The 15,504-nt window shown below is 59.3% G+C and overlaps 1 protein-coding gene across 17 annotated transcripts in view; it reads right to left on the bottom strand.

The window, feature by feature from the left end:
* The window catches only part of LOC126652311 (tenascin-X-like), a 34,888-nt gene continuing 19,384 nt past the window's right edge, over positions 1-15,504 (bottom strand). For 8 of the 17 annotated variants that reach the window (XM_050339015.1, XM_050339021.1, XM_050339027.1 and 5 more), the window contains 14 exons: positions 14,821-15,177; positions 12,462-12,812; positions 11,251-11,604; positions 10,341-10,697; positions 9,161-9,511; positions 7,973-8,326; positions 5,973-6,344; positions 4,961-5,085; positions 3,883-4,015; positions 3,183-3,334; positions 2,659-2,755; positions 1,727-1,888; positions 854-1,050; positions 1-91 (listed from right to left, as the gene is read on the bottom strand). In XM_050339015.1, the coding sequence (XP_050194972.1) occupies positions 11-91; positions 854-1,050; positions 1,727-1,888; positions 2,659-2,755; positions 3,183-3,334; positions 3,883-4,015; positions 4,961-5,085; positions 5,973-6,344; positions 7,973-8,326; positions 9,161-9,511; positions 10,341-10,697; positions 11,251-11,604; positions 12,462-12,812; positions 14,821-15,177 (3,443 nt within the window). In that variant the 3' untranslated portion in view covers positions 1-10. Of the gene's footprint in view, positions 92-853; positions 1,051-1,726; positions 1,889-2,658; positions 2,756-3,182; positions 3,335-3,882; positions 4,016-4,960; positions 5,086-5,972; positions 6,345-7,972; positions 8,327-9,160; positions 9,512-10,340; positions 10,698-11,250; positions 11,605-12,461; positions 12,813-13,615; positions 13,891-14,792; positions 15,178-15,504 lie in introns of all 17 variants that reach the window. The other 9 variants (XM_050339028.1, XM_050339024.1, XM_050339029.1 and 6 more) reach the window with 8 other exon arrangements.

Here is a 15,504-nt window from a genome sequence, read left to right on the forward strand (position 1 = left end):
CAAAGCCCCCTCAGGGGCGCTGCGGCCGCAGCTTCATCTCGGTGAAGGGGATGGAGACGTTGAAGCCTTTCCAGGGGAACCAGTGGATGCCCTGCGAGGGGGAGGGGGTTGGGGGGTGGGTCAGGACATCCAGAGACCCCCACAGACCATCCTGACCTCTCCAGGTTCCACAGACCCTATAGAACTGCCCAGACCCTATAGAGTCCCCACAGACTCCCACGGGCACTCATAACCCCCCCCCAGAGACCTCTCAGAGAACCCCACAGACCATCCTGACCCCCCAGATTCCACAGACCCTATAGAACTGCCTAGACCCTATAGAGACCCCATAGGCACTCATAACCCCCCCCCCAAGAACCCCATGGACCATCCTGACCCCCCCCAGGTTCCACAGACCCTGTGGATCCCTATAGAACAGCCATGAGCCTGTAGAAACCCCACAGACTCCCACAGACACTCATAACCCCCTCAGAGAGCCCCACAGACCATCCTGACCACTCCAGGTTCTACAGACCCTATAGAACCACCCAGACCCTATAGAAACCCCAGAGACTCCCATGGGCACTCATACCCTCCCCCCTCAAGACCCTACAGACACCTGTGGATCCCCACAGGCCCTACAATACCCCATAAACCCTGTAGGCTCCTACAGACCCCCCCAAACCCCTACAGATAGGTCCCCATACACCCCCAGGGATCCCCCCCCAACCCCATAGACCCTCCAGGGATCCCCTCAAATCTCCCCCTACACCCCCAAACCCCATAGACCCCAGGGATCCCCTCAAATCTCCCCTACACCCCCAAACCCCATGGAGACCCCTAGACTCCCAAATCCTCCCCAAGCCCCCCATACCTGGTGGTCGCGGGTGGTGCCATAGCGCCCATTCAGGTTGGCGTAGTGGCAGTTCCGATACCACCAGGCCCCCCCGTAGGCCACAGCACAGTGGGGGGGCCGGGGGTGCCCCGGGGGCTCACGGGGACCCCGGGGGTCCCGGGGGTCCCGGTCCCGTGTGGAGAAGGGGCTTCCCGAGTGGTAGGAGAGGGCGTCGCCTGCGGGGGGGTGGGGTGGTAGTGTCAACACCCCCACCAGGGGCCCCCAAAAACCCCACAGGGAAACCGAGGAACCCCAAAATCCACAAGGGACCCACAAAACCCCACAAGGACCCCGAGGAACCCCAAAACCCAGCAGGGACACAAAAAATCTACCAGGGACCCCCCAAAACCCAGCAGGGACTCACAGGGACCCCCCCCAGGAACCCCAAAACCCATCAGAAACCCACAGTGACCCCGAGGAACCCCAAAACCCATCAGGGACACAAAAAATCCACCAGGGACTCCCCCAAAACCCCATAGCGACCCCGAGGAACCCCAAAACCCAGCAGGGACTCACAGGGACCTCGAGGAACCTGAAAACCCAGCAGGGACACAAAAAATCCACCAGGGACACCCAAACCCCAGCAGGGACCCTGGGGAACCCCAAAACCCAGCAGGGACCCACAAGGACCCTGAGGAACCCCAGAATCCAGCAGGGCCACAAAACAATCCACCAGGGAACCCCAAAACCCTCCAGGAACACCAAAACATCTCAAGGACCCCAAAAACCTGTCAGGGACACAAAAAATCCACCGGAGACTCCCCAGAACCCTCCAGCAACACCGAAACATCTCAGGACCCCAAAAACCCAGCAAGGACCCCCTTCCCCCAACCCGCAGCCACCGCCCCGCACCGGCAGTGCCGCTGAAGGTCCCGACTCGCAGCCGATATTGCTCCTCGGCGCCGCCCACGGCGAAGTCGCGATAGTGGGCGAAGGCGGAGTCGCGAGGGGTCCGCAGGTCCACACGCAGCTCCGTGGGGGTCCCGGCCGTCAGCGCGTGCAGCGCTTCATTCCCTGCACCCCGAAACCGTCCGGCAACCCCCTGAACCCCTGGGGCCCCCCCCAAACCCCTGGGGACTCACCCAAAGCCTGGGGACCTCTCCAAACTCCCGGGGACCTCCCCAAACCCCTGGGGACCCCCCCACACTCCTGGGGACCCCCCCAAACTCCTGAGGAACCCCCCAACCCCTGAGGAACCCCCCAAACCCTGGGGACCTCCCCACACTCCTGGGGACCCCTCCAAACTCCTGAGGACCCCCCAAACTTCCGGGGACTCCCCCAAACTCCTGGGAAACCCCCCAAACCCCTGGGGACCCCCCCAAACTCCTGGAGTCCCCTCAAACTCCCGGGGACCCCCCCAAGCCCCTGGGGACCTTCCAAACTCCTGGGGACTCCCCCATATTCCCGGGGACCCCCCCAACTCCTGGAGACCCCCCCCAAACTCCTGGGGACCGACTCTTCCCCCCGAATTCCTCCCCCAGATCCTCCCCCCGCATTCCCAGGTCGGCGCCTCATCCTCTGTGCCCCGAAACCCACCCAAGACATTCCCCCTGCCCCTCCAACTGCTGGGGACCACCCGGACCCCCCTCCCCGAGTTACCCTGGGCCCCCTCAGGTGCTGGGGGGAGCCCTTCGAAGTCTCGGGGGCCCCCCCCAAATTCCGGGGTGCCCCTGTGGGGTTGCTTCCCCCGTGTCCCCTCGAATTTCTGGGACCCCCTCAAAGACCCCCGGACTCCCGAACCCCGGGGACCCTCAAACCCTCCTGGGCCCCCCAGACCCCCTCACCGAGCCAGAACTCGCCGCTGATGTTCCCGAAGCCGCGCGCGTACGACTCCCACCCCCGCCAGAAATCCGTGCCCCCGTCCTGGCGCCGCTGGAACACCTTTGGGGGGGTGAAGGGGGTCAGGGGCACCCCCAAAGTCCACCCAGGGGCCCCCCAGTTCCACCCCAGACTCCCCAGTGACACCACAGCCTCTTGCAAACCTTCCCCCCCCCGAAACCCCTAAAGTAGCTTCCCAGTGCCCCCCACTTTCCCTTCCAGTGCCCCCCCAGTTCCTCACCAAAACCTCCCAGTCCCCTCTCAGTGCCTCCAATGCCCCCTCACACCCCCATTATGCTCCCTCAGAACCCTCTGTTGTCCCCCAGGACCCCCGATTTCCTCCCATAAAGTGTCCTGTGGAAGCCCCCCAACCCATTTCCAGTGCCCCTCTGTCACCCCCAACCCCCTCCCTTGCCCCCAAGACCCCCTTGCTCGCACAGAACTACCCATATCCGCCCCTCCCAGTCCCTCCCAGTGCCCCCAGTCCCACCAGCCAGCCGCCGCCGTCGGTCTCCATGTCACAGAAGACCCTGAGGGGCCGGGCCGCGTCCCCCCCGAGGAACACGAGGGTCTCCCCGTGAGGGCCTGGCCTGTTCTGCTGCTCCTCAGTGCAGTCCCGGGGGTGGGGGTGCGGCAGAGGGGCTGGGGAGGGACACGGGGGGGTCCCTCAGGCACCGCGGGGGCTTCTGGGGACCCGGGGGTGCGGGTGCCCCCTCCCCAAAAGGACACAGACCCTCCCCACGCCATCGACGCCAACCCCACCAGGGCCCCGGTGGCCCCAAAAGACCCACTGACCCCACTTGAGGGGCAAACTCCCCCAACCCCCAAAAAACCCCTGCCCCTCAAAAGGACCCCTTCAACGAAACCCCCACCACCCTGGGTCCATTTGACCCCAAAAGACCCAGACTCCCCTCCAAAAGGACCTCTTCAACGAACCCCCACCACCACCCTGGAGTCCAGTTGATCCCCAAAGACCCAGACTCCTCTCCCAAAAGGACCCCTTCACCGAACCCCCCACCCCGGGGTCCACAAAGACTCACACCCCTCCCCAAAAGGATCCGCTTCAACGAACCCACCCGGGGGTCCATGTGACCTCAAAAAGACACAATCCCCCATCCCCAAAAGGACCCCGGGGTCCGGGTGCTCCCGAAATGAGCCCCCCATCCCCCCTCCCCCGCCCCCTAACTCACGGGTGTCAAAGGTGGCCTCGAGGGGTGCGGTTTGGGGGTGCCCCCCCCGGCCCCACAGCTGCACCCCGTAACGTTCCGCCGGCTCCAGCCCCCACAACTGCTGCGACCTGGCCTCGGGGGGCAACTGCAGGGTCTGGGGGGGCACGGAGAGGGGTTGGGGGTTCCGGGGGGGGATTGGAGGCTCCCTGAGGGGTTATTGAGGTGCCCCAAGGGTTATTGGGGTCCCCAGGGGGGTTATCGAGGTGCCCCGAGGGTTATTGGGGTGCCCCAGGGGAGTATTGCAGTTCCCCAAGGTATTGGGGTGCCCGAAGGAGGGTAAGTGGGAACCCCTGAGGTGTTATTGGGGTCCCCCGGGGGGGTATTGGGGTCCCCTGGGAGGTTATTGAGGTGCCCCGAGGGTTATTGGGGTCCCCCCGGAGGAGTATTGGGGTTCCCCAGGGTACTGGGGTGCCCGAAGGAGGGTAAGTGGGAACCCCTGAGGTGTTATTGGGGTCCCCCGGGGGGGTATTGGGGTCCCCTGGGAGGTTATTGAGGTGCCCCAAGGGTTATTGGGGTCCCCCGGGGGGGTATTGGGGTTCCCCAAGGCCTTATTTGGGTCCTCAGGGTATTCGTGTTCCCTGAGGGGCTTTGTGGCCCTTCAGGGGGGTGTTGGGACCCCCATGGGGTTTTTGGGGTCCCCACGGGGTTATTGGGGTCCTCCAAGGGGAGGTTGGATCCTCTCGAGGGTTTTCTTGGGGTCCCTCAAGGAGTTATTGGGGGCCCCCGTGGTGTTATTGGGGTCCCTCAGTGGGGGGATTTTTGGGGCTCGGGGGGATTGGTACCTGCTGGGCCCCCCCCCCCTCCCCGGGGGGGGTTCCTGGGCATTTTTGGAGATACCCTGGGGGGGTCCCCTGGGGATTTTGGGAGGTCCTCAGGGGGGTGTTGGGGTGCTTGGGGGAGGGTCCCATTACCTGCTGGGGCCCCCACCGGAGGGATTACTGGGGATTTTTGGAGAGCCCCTGGGAATTTTGCTCTGGGGTCTCCCTGAGAGGTCCCCGGGGGGGAGGGGTGTTGGGGTGCTTAGGAGGGGTCCCATTACCTGCTGGGGCCCCCCAGGGGGGCCATACACCAGCTCGAAGCCGTTGGGGGGGACACGGGGGGGGTCCCAGTGCACTTGGGCACTGCGGGGCCACACGGAGCCCACCCAGAGGGTTCCTGGGGCACCTGTGGGGGGTTGGAGGGGGGGAACAGCTTACACCCCAAAACCCTTGTGCTTACACCCCAAAACCTCTCCACTGCACCCCAGTGGAGAAGCCCCAGTTTCCCCCCAGTTCTCCCCAGTTCCTCCAAATCCCCTTTTCCCCCCAGTTTCCCACCCCCTCCCCTCCCAGTCGTCCCAAGTTCTCTCCAGTTCCCCCAGTTCTTCCCCCAGTCTCTTCCCAGTGCTGCATTTCCCTTAATCTCCAGTCCCCCCAGTTCCCCTCGGTCCCCCTAAGTTTGCTTTTTGCTCCAGGTCCCCTCAGTTCCCCCATCCCCCCAACCCTCTGGTTCCCTGCAGCCCCCACTTCCCCCCAGTTTCCCCCAAATCTCCCCAGTGCCCAGTTTTCCCAGTTCCCCCTGGTCCCCAGTTCCCACCAGTTCCCCCAGTCCTCAGTTCATCCCAGTTCTCCACAGCTCCCAGTTGTACACATTCCCCCTGAATCCCCAGTTCCCCCAGTTCCCCAGTTCCCATCAGTTTTATTAGGCCCCCAGTTCCTCCCAGATCCCCCCAGTGCCCAGATCCCCCAAGTTCCTTCCAACTGTCCCCAGTTCCCCCCAGTGCCCAGATGCCCTGAGTCCCTTCCAGCTGTCCCCAGTTTGCCCCAGTTCCCAGTTGCCCACAGTCCCTCCCAGTGCTGTGCTCCCCTCACCCTCTAGTATCCTCCAGTACCCTCCAGTCCCCAGTTGCCCCCCAGTTGCCCCCAGTATCCCCTCCCTCACCAGCTCCAGTCCTGCCCAGGGCCCGGGTCCTCCCAGTCCCCCCAGTTCTCCAGTTCCCTCCAGTACAGCCCAGCCCCCCAAACACAGCCCCACTCCAAGACAGGCCCCGGGGGTGTCCTGCAGCCCCGCACCCGTGGTGGCCTCAGTGGCCATGTGCTGGATCCTCTTCCCGCCCCGCAGCCCGTAGAGGTGGAAGCGGTACCGGCGGGACGGGGTCAGCCCCGGCACCGTCACCCAGCGGGACTCGCCATCCAACGGCAGGGCCTGGGGCTGGCCCTGGGCATCCCGGTACTGCAGCATGAAGGAGTCGAAGGGGCCCTCGGGGACGCTCCACTGCAGCCCCACGGAGTTGGGGGTGACGCTGGAGACCCTCAGCTCCCCCAGCACTGCCCGCACCGGAGGCACCTCAGGTGGGGGGTTCTCAGTTTTGGGGTGCTCAGCTGGGGGTGCCTCAGTTGAGGGGGCCTCAGTTTGGGGGTCCATCGAGGGCGGGAGCAGATCATCTGGGTCAGTTGTGGCAGCAATGCAGAGGGGAAGGTGATGAACATCTGCAGCCACGTGTCCATATACATGCCCATCCAACATCCACCCAACCATCCTTTATCCGTCATCCACTGTCTGCCCCCACCCTCTCCCCAACATCCCATCCCCACCCACCATGGAGCAGCCACTGACCTCAGCACTGTCCAGTCAACCTTCGAGCCTTCCACTGACCTACTGACCAACACCCATCGTATCCACCATCACCACCATCGTCATCATCATCCATTCATCATCCATCATCATCATCTTCATCATCATCATCCATCATCCAGCTACCCAACCAACCACCAATCCATCCCTCCCTCTACCCTCCCACTGTACCAGCCATCCCCCCACCTCCAGTCTCCAGTTTCCCAGCCCAGATCCACTCGCTGTTCCTTCTCCCCAATGACATCATCACCCATCATCAAGCACCCACCAATCCCAAGAAACATCTGTTCAATGATTGATACTTCACATCTTCCCATTGACCAACAATCACCATCATCCGTCCTCCATCCATTCTTTCCAACATAACTGCATCTCCTGGAGCATCCATCCATCCATCCATCCATCCCTCAATCCATCCATCCATCAACCCATTAATCCACGATCGATCAATCCTTCCATCAATCCATCCATCCATCAATCCATCCATCCTTCCATCAACCTATCCATCCATTCATCCATCCATCAATCCATCCATCCATTCATCCATTCATCAGTCCATCCACACATCCATCCTTCAGTTCATCCATCCATCCATCCATCCATGCATCTGTCCCTCCCTTCATCCATCCATCCATCAATCAATCCATCCATCCATCAATCCATCCATACTTCCCAACATACTCCATCTCCTGCAGCATCCATCCATCAATACATATAACCATGAATCCATCCATCCATCCCTCCATCCGTCCATCCATCCATCCTTCCCAACGTAACTCTATTTCCTAGATTATCCATCCACCCATCTATCCATCTATCCATCCATCCAACCATCCACCCATCCATCCATCCATCCACACTTCCCTACATCCATCCATCCATTCCTCCATCCATCCATCCATCCATCCATCCCTCCATCCATCCCTCCATCTGTCCATCCATCCATCTATCACTTCATCCATTACTTCATCCATCCATCCACCTGGCCATCCACTGACCCATCCCAAGAGTCCCACTCCACCTATTCACCTATCCAATCCAGGAGCCCTCATCCATTCTCCATCCACTGCACTTCCCTCCTCATATCCCCTCTCCATGACGCTTCTCCCTCACACCAGTTCATTGATCCATGAATCCCGGGATCCACTCAGGCTCCATCCAGCCGTCCATCCATCCATCCACCCATCCATCCGTCCATCCATCCAGGCTTCTTCCACCCACCTACCCACTGGTGCGTTCATTCACTCACCCTCCATCCACCCAACTCTCCATCCATCCTGTCACTGTCCAGTTCTCCAATGATCCTTCTATTCATGAACCCTCCACCCTTCCACCCATCAATCCATCCATCATCCATCTCTGTGTCTGTCTCTCCATCCCTCCCTCTGTCCCAAAACTCATCTCTCCAACCCTTCCTCCCTGTGCCCTTCCCCCTCACCCGTGGAGACATCGATGGAGACGCGCTCAATCCTCTTCCCACCCCGCAGCCCGTAGAGGTGGAAGCGGTACCGGCGGGATGGGGACAGCCCCAGCACAGTCACCCAGCGGGACTCGCCATCCAACGGCAGGGCCTGGGGCTGGCCCTGGGCATCCCGGTACTGCAGCGTGAAGGAGTCGAAGGGGCCCTCGGGGACGCTCCACTGCAGCCCCACAGAGTTGGGGGTGACGCTGGAGACCCTCAGCTCCCCCAGCACCGCCCGTGCCGGGGGTACCACATTTGGTTGGGGCTCCTGCTCGTGCTCCTCAGACGGGGAGTCCTCAGCTGGGGGAGCCTCTGAGGAGGAGGCTGGTGCTGTGTGGAGATGGAACGAGGCAGGACGTGGAGATCAACCAACTGCCTGTCTTTCTATCTACCCACCAAGGCCAAATTCAGCCTCCCCTCTGTCCTTCCACACCACCCCTCACCCCTCCTGCCCCACTCAGCCAGGGCACAAACCAGCAATGGGCTCATCTCAACCTGCACCCGTCCATAAACACGTCCACCTATCCATCCATCCATCCATCCATCCATCCATCCGCCCATCCATCCGCCCATCCATCCATCCATCCATCCATCCATCCCTCGCTTCCTTCCTGTCTCACACCCATCCCAACCCCACACATCATCCCACATCTATATCTCTAGCTCTTTCTCCTCACATCACTCCAGACCTCTACCCCTGCCATTCCCAATTCCCATGGACAATCTTGCACCATAAGAACACACATAAAGACACCAGGAAAGCTCCATCCATCCTGGCTTTCCCATATTCATTCAACCATTCATCCACCCATTCACCTCCTGCCATCCACCTGTGCAGGAACCCACCCACCATCAGGTCTGGAATCCACTCAGCCATTCCATTCTTGATCCATCATGGATGGACGATGATGATGATGATGATGATGATGATGATGATGATGATCATATTGATGGATGGTGAATGAGAACGTTGATGGGTGAAGGTCATTGTGGTGATGGGGAATGATGAAGAGGATGGGGGATGACAACAGGTGTTGATCAATGAGTGGTTGAAGGGTCGATGATCAATTGGATGGTACCAAGCTCAGTGGTTCCCAGTGGTGGGAGGGAATGAGATGGGGATAGGATGCCATGATCAACCCATCCTTCTACCCTTTCCCTCACCTGTGGTGGCCTCAGTGGAGACGTGGTGGATCCTCTTCCCACCCCGCAGCCCGTAGAGGTGGAAGCGGTACCGGCGGGATGGGGACAGCCCCGGAACTGTCACCCAGCGGGACTCGCCATCCATGGGCAGGGCCTGGGGCTGGCCCTGGGCATCCCGGTATTGCAGCGTGAAGGAGTCAAAGGGGCCCTTGGGGACGCTCCACTGCAGCCCCACGGAGTTGGGGGTGATGCTGGAGACCCTCAGCTCCCCCAGCACTGCCTGCACTGGGGGCACCTCAGGTGGGGGAGACTCAGTTTGGGGGGCCTCGGGTTGGGGTTCCTTTGAGTGCTGGGGCGGCTCCTCTGGCTCTGCTGTGGATGTGAAGGAGGGGGAATGGTGATTGACGTGGCCATCTGCTTGTCCATGCATCATCTACCTAAGCACCCATCCATCCATGATCCATCTCTCTTATCCATCCATCACTCCCATCACTGCCATCACATCTTTTCACTCTTTTTCTCCTTCAGCTCCTTAACTTCTCCCTCCATTGGATCATCCAACCATCAAATCATTGATCTGATCTTCCAAATCACCAGAAACTGCCCTACATGTGTCATCCCTCCATCCATCTCATCCTCCATCTCATCTCCTTCCATCCATCCATCCATCCTCCATCATCATCCATCCATCCATCCATCCCTCCATCCCTTCACCCTCCCAGTGCTCATCTCCCCAACCATCATTCCCAAACTGTGAAACAGGGTTGGGAATTTGGGAACAGCTGGGGGTGTAGGGACTGGTGGTGGGTGATGGGAGGATGATGATGCATGATGAGATGATGATCATATAATGATGGTGAATGGATGATGATGATGATGATGGTGGGTGACAGTTGGGGACTGATGGTGGGTGATGGATGGATGATGATGGATGATGAGTTGATATTAAAGTAATGATGATGATGATGATGATGGTGGCTGACAGTGGCTGCTGCTCACTAGGCTGTTGGAAGGGTTGATGGTTGACTGGATGGTGCTGGGCTTGGTGGGTGCTCATTAGCCAATAGGGATGTGATGGTGGTGGGATCCCCTTGATCCCTGCGTTGTTCCATCCCTACATCCAACCCTCCACCCATACATCCCTCTTTACATCCCTACTTCCATCTCTCCAACTCTTCCTCCCTGTGCCCTTCGCCCTCACCTGTGGAGACATCGATGGAGACGCGCTCGATCCTCTTCCCGCCCCGCAGCCCGTAGAGGTGGAAGCGGTACCGGCGGGACGGGGACAGCCCCGGAACCGTCACCCAGCGGGACTCGCCATCCAACGGCAGGGCCTGGGCCTGGCCCTGGGCATCCCGGTACTGCAGCGTGAAGGAGTCGAAGGGGCCCTCGGGGACGCTCCACTGCAGCCCCACGGAGTTGGGGGTGATGCTGGAGACCCTCAGCTCCCCCAGTACTGCGCGCGCCGGGGGTTTCTCAGGTTGGGGAGCCTCAGTTTGGGGGGGTTCAGGTTGGGGCTCCTCTGAGGGTGGGGGCGGTTCCTCTGGCTCAGCCGGGGCTGTGATGGAGAGGGGATGGTGATGGGCGTGAGCATTGCTTGTTCATTCGCCTCTCCATGCATCATCTACCAAACCTCGCATCCGTCCATGATCCATCCCTCCCATCCATCCAGCCCCCATCCCTCCTATTACATCTTTTCCCTCCTTTTCTCCTTCAGCTCCTTAACTTCTCCCTCCATTGGATCATCCAGCCATCAAATCATTGATCTGATCTTCCAAATCACCACAGACTGCCCTACATGTGTCATCCATCCATCCCTCCCTCCATCCATCCACCCGTCCATCCGTCCATCCATCCAGGCTTCTTCCACCCACCTACCCACTGGTGCGCTGATTCACTCACCCTCCATCCACCCAACTCTCCATCCATCCTGTCACTGTCCAGTTCTCCAATGATCCTTGTGTTAATTGGCCCACCCTTCTATTCATGAATCCTCCACCATTCCACCCATCGATCCATCCATCATCCATCTCTGTGTCTGTCTCTCCATCCCTCCCTCTGTCCCAAAACTCATCTCTCCAACCCTTCCTCCCTGTGCCCTTCCCCCTCACCCGTGGAGACATCGATGGAGACGCGCTCAATCCTCTTCCCACCCCGCAGCCCGTAGAGGTGGAAGCGGTACCGGTGGGACGGGGACAGCCCCGGCACCGTCACCCAGCGGGACTCGCCATCCAACGGCAGGGCCTGGGGCTGGCCCTGGGCATCCCAGTACTGCAGCGTGAAGGAGTCGAAGGGGCCCTCGGGGACGCTCCACTGCAGCCCCACAGAGTTGGGGGTGACGCTGGAGACCCTCAGCTCCCCCAGCACTGCCCGTGCCAGGGGTGCCAAACTTGGTTGGGGCTCCTGCTCGTGCTCCTCAGACGGGGAGTCCTCAGCTGGGGGAGCCTCTGAGGGGGAGGCTGGTGCTGTGTGGAGATGGAACGAGGCAGGACGTGGAGATCAACCAACTGCCTGTCTTTCTATCTACCCATCAAGGCCAAATTCAGCCTCCCCTCTGTCCTTCCACACCACCCCTCACCCCTCCTGCCCCACTCACCCAGGGCACAAACCAGCCATGGGCTCATCTCAACCTGCACCCGTCCATAAACACGTCCACCCATCCATCCGCCCATCCATCCGCCCATCCATCCGCCCATCCATCCGCCCATCCATCCATCCATCCATCCATCCATCCCTCGGTTCCTTCCTGTCTCGCACCCATCCCAACTCCACACATCATCCCACATCTATATCTCTGGCTCTTTATCCTCACATCACTCCAGGCCTCTACCCCTGTCATTCCCATTTCTCATGGACAAACTTGCACCATAAGAACACACATAAAGACACCAGGAAAGCTCCATCCATCCTGGCTTTCCCACATTCATTCAACCATTCATCCACCCATTCACCTCCTGCCATCCATCTGGGCAGGAACCCACCCACCATCAGGTCTGGAATCCACTCAGCCATTCCATTCTTGATCCATCATGGATGGACGATGATGATGATGATGATGATGATGATGATGATGATGGATGAAGACAGATGATGATCATTGTATCGATGGACGGTGAATGAGAATAACAATGAAGGGTGAAGGTCATTGTGGTGATGGGGAATGATGAAGAGGATGGGGGATGACAACAGGTGTTGATGAATGGGTGGTTGAAGGCTCGATGATCAATTGGATGGTACCAAGCTCAGTGGTTCCCAGTGGTGGGAGGGAATGAGATGGGGATAGGATGCCATGATCAACCCATCCCTCTACCCTTCCCCTCACCTGTGGTGGCCTCAGTGGAGACGTGGTGGATCCTCTTCCCACCCTGCAGCCCGTAGAGGTGGAAGCGATACCGGCGGGACGGGGACAGCCCCGGAACTGTCACCCAGCGGGACTCGCCATCCATGGGCAGGGCCTGGGGCTGGCCCTGGGCATCCCGGTACTGCAGCATGAAGGAGTCGAAGGGGCCCTTGGGGACGCTCCACTGCAGCCCCACGGAGTTGGGGGTGACGCTGGAGACCCTCAGCTCCCCCAGCACTGCCTGCACTGGGGGCACCTCAGGTGGGGGAGACTCAGTTTGGGGGGCCTCGGGTTGGGGTTCCTTTGAGTGCTGGGGCGGCTCCTCTGGCTCTGCTGTGGATGTGAAGGAGGGGGAATGGTGATTGACGTGGCCATCTGCTTGTCCATGCATCATCTACCTAAGCACCCATCCATCCATGATCCATCTCTCTTATCCATCCATCACTCCCATCACTGCCATCACATCTTTTCACTCTTTTTCTCCTTCAGCTCCTTAACTTCTCCCTCCATTGGATCATCCAACCATCAAATCATTGATCTGATCTTCCAAATCACCACAAACTGCCCTACATGTGTCATCCCTCCATCCATCCATCCCTCCATCTATCCTTCCATCCATCCATCCATCCATCCCTCCATCCCTTCACCCTCCCAGTGTTCATCTCCCCAACCATCATTCCCAAACTGTGAAACAGGGTTGGGAATTTGGGAACAGCTGGGGGTGTAGGGACTGGTGGTGGGTGATGGGAGGATGATGATGCATGATGAGATGATGATCATACAATGATGGTGAATGGATGATGATGATGATGGTGGGTGACAGTTGGGATTGATGGTGGGTGATGGATGGATGATGATGGATGATGAGTTGATATTAAAGTAATGAGGTGGAGGGATGATGATGATGATGGTGGCTGACAGTGGCTGCTGCTCACTAGGCTGTTGAAGGGTCGATGGTTGACTGGATGGTGCTGGGCTTGGTGGGTGCTCATTAGCCAATAGGGATGTGATGGTGGTGGGATCCCCTTGATCCCTGCATTGTTCCATCCCTACATCCAACCCTCCACCCATACATCCCTCTTTACATCCCTACTTCCATCTCTCCAACCCTTCCTCCCTGTGCCCTTCGCCCTCACCTGTGGTGGCCTCAGTGGAGACGCGGTCGATCCTCTTCCCACCCCGCAGCCCGTAGAGGTGGAAGCGGTACCGGCGGGACGGGGACAGCCCCGGAACCGTCACCCAGCGGGACTCGCCATCCATGGGCAGGGCCTGGGGCTGGCCCTGGGCATCCCGGTACTGCAGCATGAAGGAGTCGAAGGGGCCCTTGGGGACGCTCCACTGCAGCCCCACGGAGTTGGGGGTGATGCTGGAGACCCTCAGCTCCCCCAGCACTGCCTGCAGCTGGGGGCACCTCAGGTTGGGGAGACTCAGTTTGGGGGGCCTCGGGTTGGGGTTCCTCTGAGTGCTGGGGCGGCTCCTCTGGCTCTGCTGTGGATGTGAAGGAGAGGGAATGGTGATGTGAGCATTGCTTGTCCATCTGCTTGTCCATGCATCATCTACCTAAGCACCCATCCATCCATGATCCATCTCTCTTATCCATCCATCACTCCCATCACTGCCATCACATCTTTTCACTCTTTTTCTCCTTCAGCTCCTTAACTTCTCCCTCCATTGGATCATCCAACCATCAAACCATTGATCTGATCTTCCAAATCACCAGAAACTGCCCTACATGTGTCATCCCTCCATCCATCCATCCATCCATCTATCCATCCATCCATCCATCCCTCCATCTATCCATCCCTCCATCTATCCATCCATCCATCCATCCATCCCTCCATCCCTTCACCCTCCCAGTGCTCATCTCCCCAACCATCATTCCCAAACTGTGAAACAGGGTTGGGAATTTGGGAACAGCTGGGGGTGTAGGGACTGGTGGTGGGTGATGGGAGGATGATGATGCATGATGAGATGATGATCATATAATGATGGTGAATGGATGATGATGATGATGATGGTGGGTGACAGTTGGGATTGATGGTGGGTGATGGATGGATGATGATGGATGATGAGTTGATATTAAAGTAATGAGGTGGAGGATGATGATGATGATGGTGGCTGACAGTGGCTGCTGCTCACTAGGCTGGTGGAAGGGTTGATGGTTGACTGGATGGTGCTGGGCTTGGTGGGTGCTCATTAGCCAATAGGGATGTGATGGTGGTGGGATCCCCTTGATCCCTGCATTGTTCCATCCCTACATCCAACCCTCCACCCATACATCCCTCTTTACATCCCTACTTCCATCTCTCCAACTCTTCCTCCCTGTGCCCTTCGCCCTCACCTGTGGAGACATCGATGGAGACGTGCTCGATCCTCTTCCCGCCCCGCAGCCCGTAGAGGTGGAAGCGGTACCGGCGGGACGGGGACAGCCCTGGAACCGTCACCCAGCGGGACTCGCCATCCATGGGCAGGGCCTGAGGCTGGCCCTGGGCATCCCGGTACTGCAGCGTGAAGGAGTCGAAGGGGCCCTCAGGGACGCTCCACTGCAGCCCCACGGAGTTGGGGGTGATGCTGGAGACCCTCAGCTCCCCCAGCACTGCGCGCGCCGGGGGTTTCTCAGGTTGGGGAGCCTCAGTTTGGGGGGGTTCAAGTTGGGGCTCCTCTGAGGGTGGGGGCGGTTCCTCTGGCTCAGCCGGGGCTGTGATGGAGAGGGGATGGTGATGGGCGTGAGCATTGCTTGTTCATTCGCCTCTCCATGCATCATCTACCAAACCTCGCATCCTGTCCATCCATCCAGCCCCCATCCCTCCTATTACATCTTTTCCCTCCTTTTCTCCTTCAGCTCCTTAACTTCTCCCTCCATTGGATCATCCAGCCATCAAATCATTGATCTGATCTTCCAAATCACCACAGACTGCCCTACATGTGTCGTCCATCCATCCCTCCCTCCATCCATCCACCCGTCCATCCGTCCATCCATCCAGGCTTCTTCCACCCACCTACCCAATGGTGCATTCATTCACTC

Source organism: Myiozetetes cayanensis, unplaced genomic scaffold (genome assembly GCF_022539395.1).
Source record: "Myiozetetes cayanensis isolate MyiCay16 unplaced genomic scaffold, myiCay2020 scf76, whole genome shotgun sequence".
NCBI classification, from domain to species: Eukaryota; Metazoa; Chordata; class Aves; order Passeriformes; family Tyrannidae; genus Myiozetetes; species Myiozetetes cayanensis.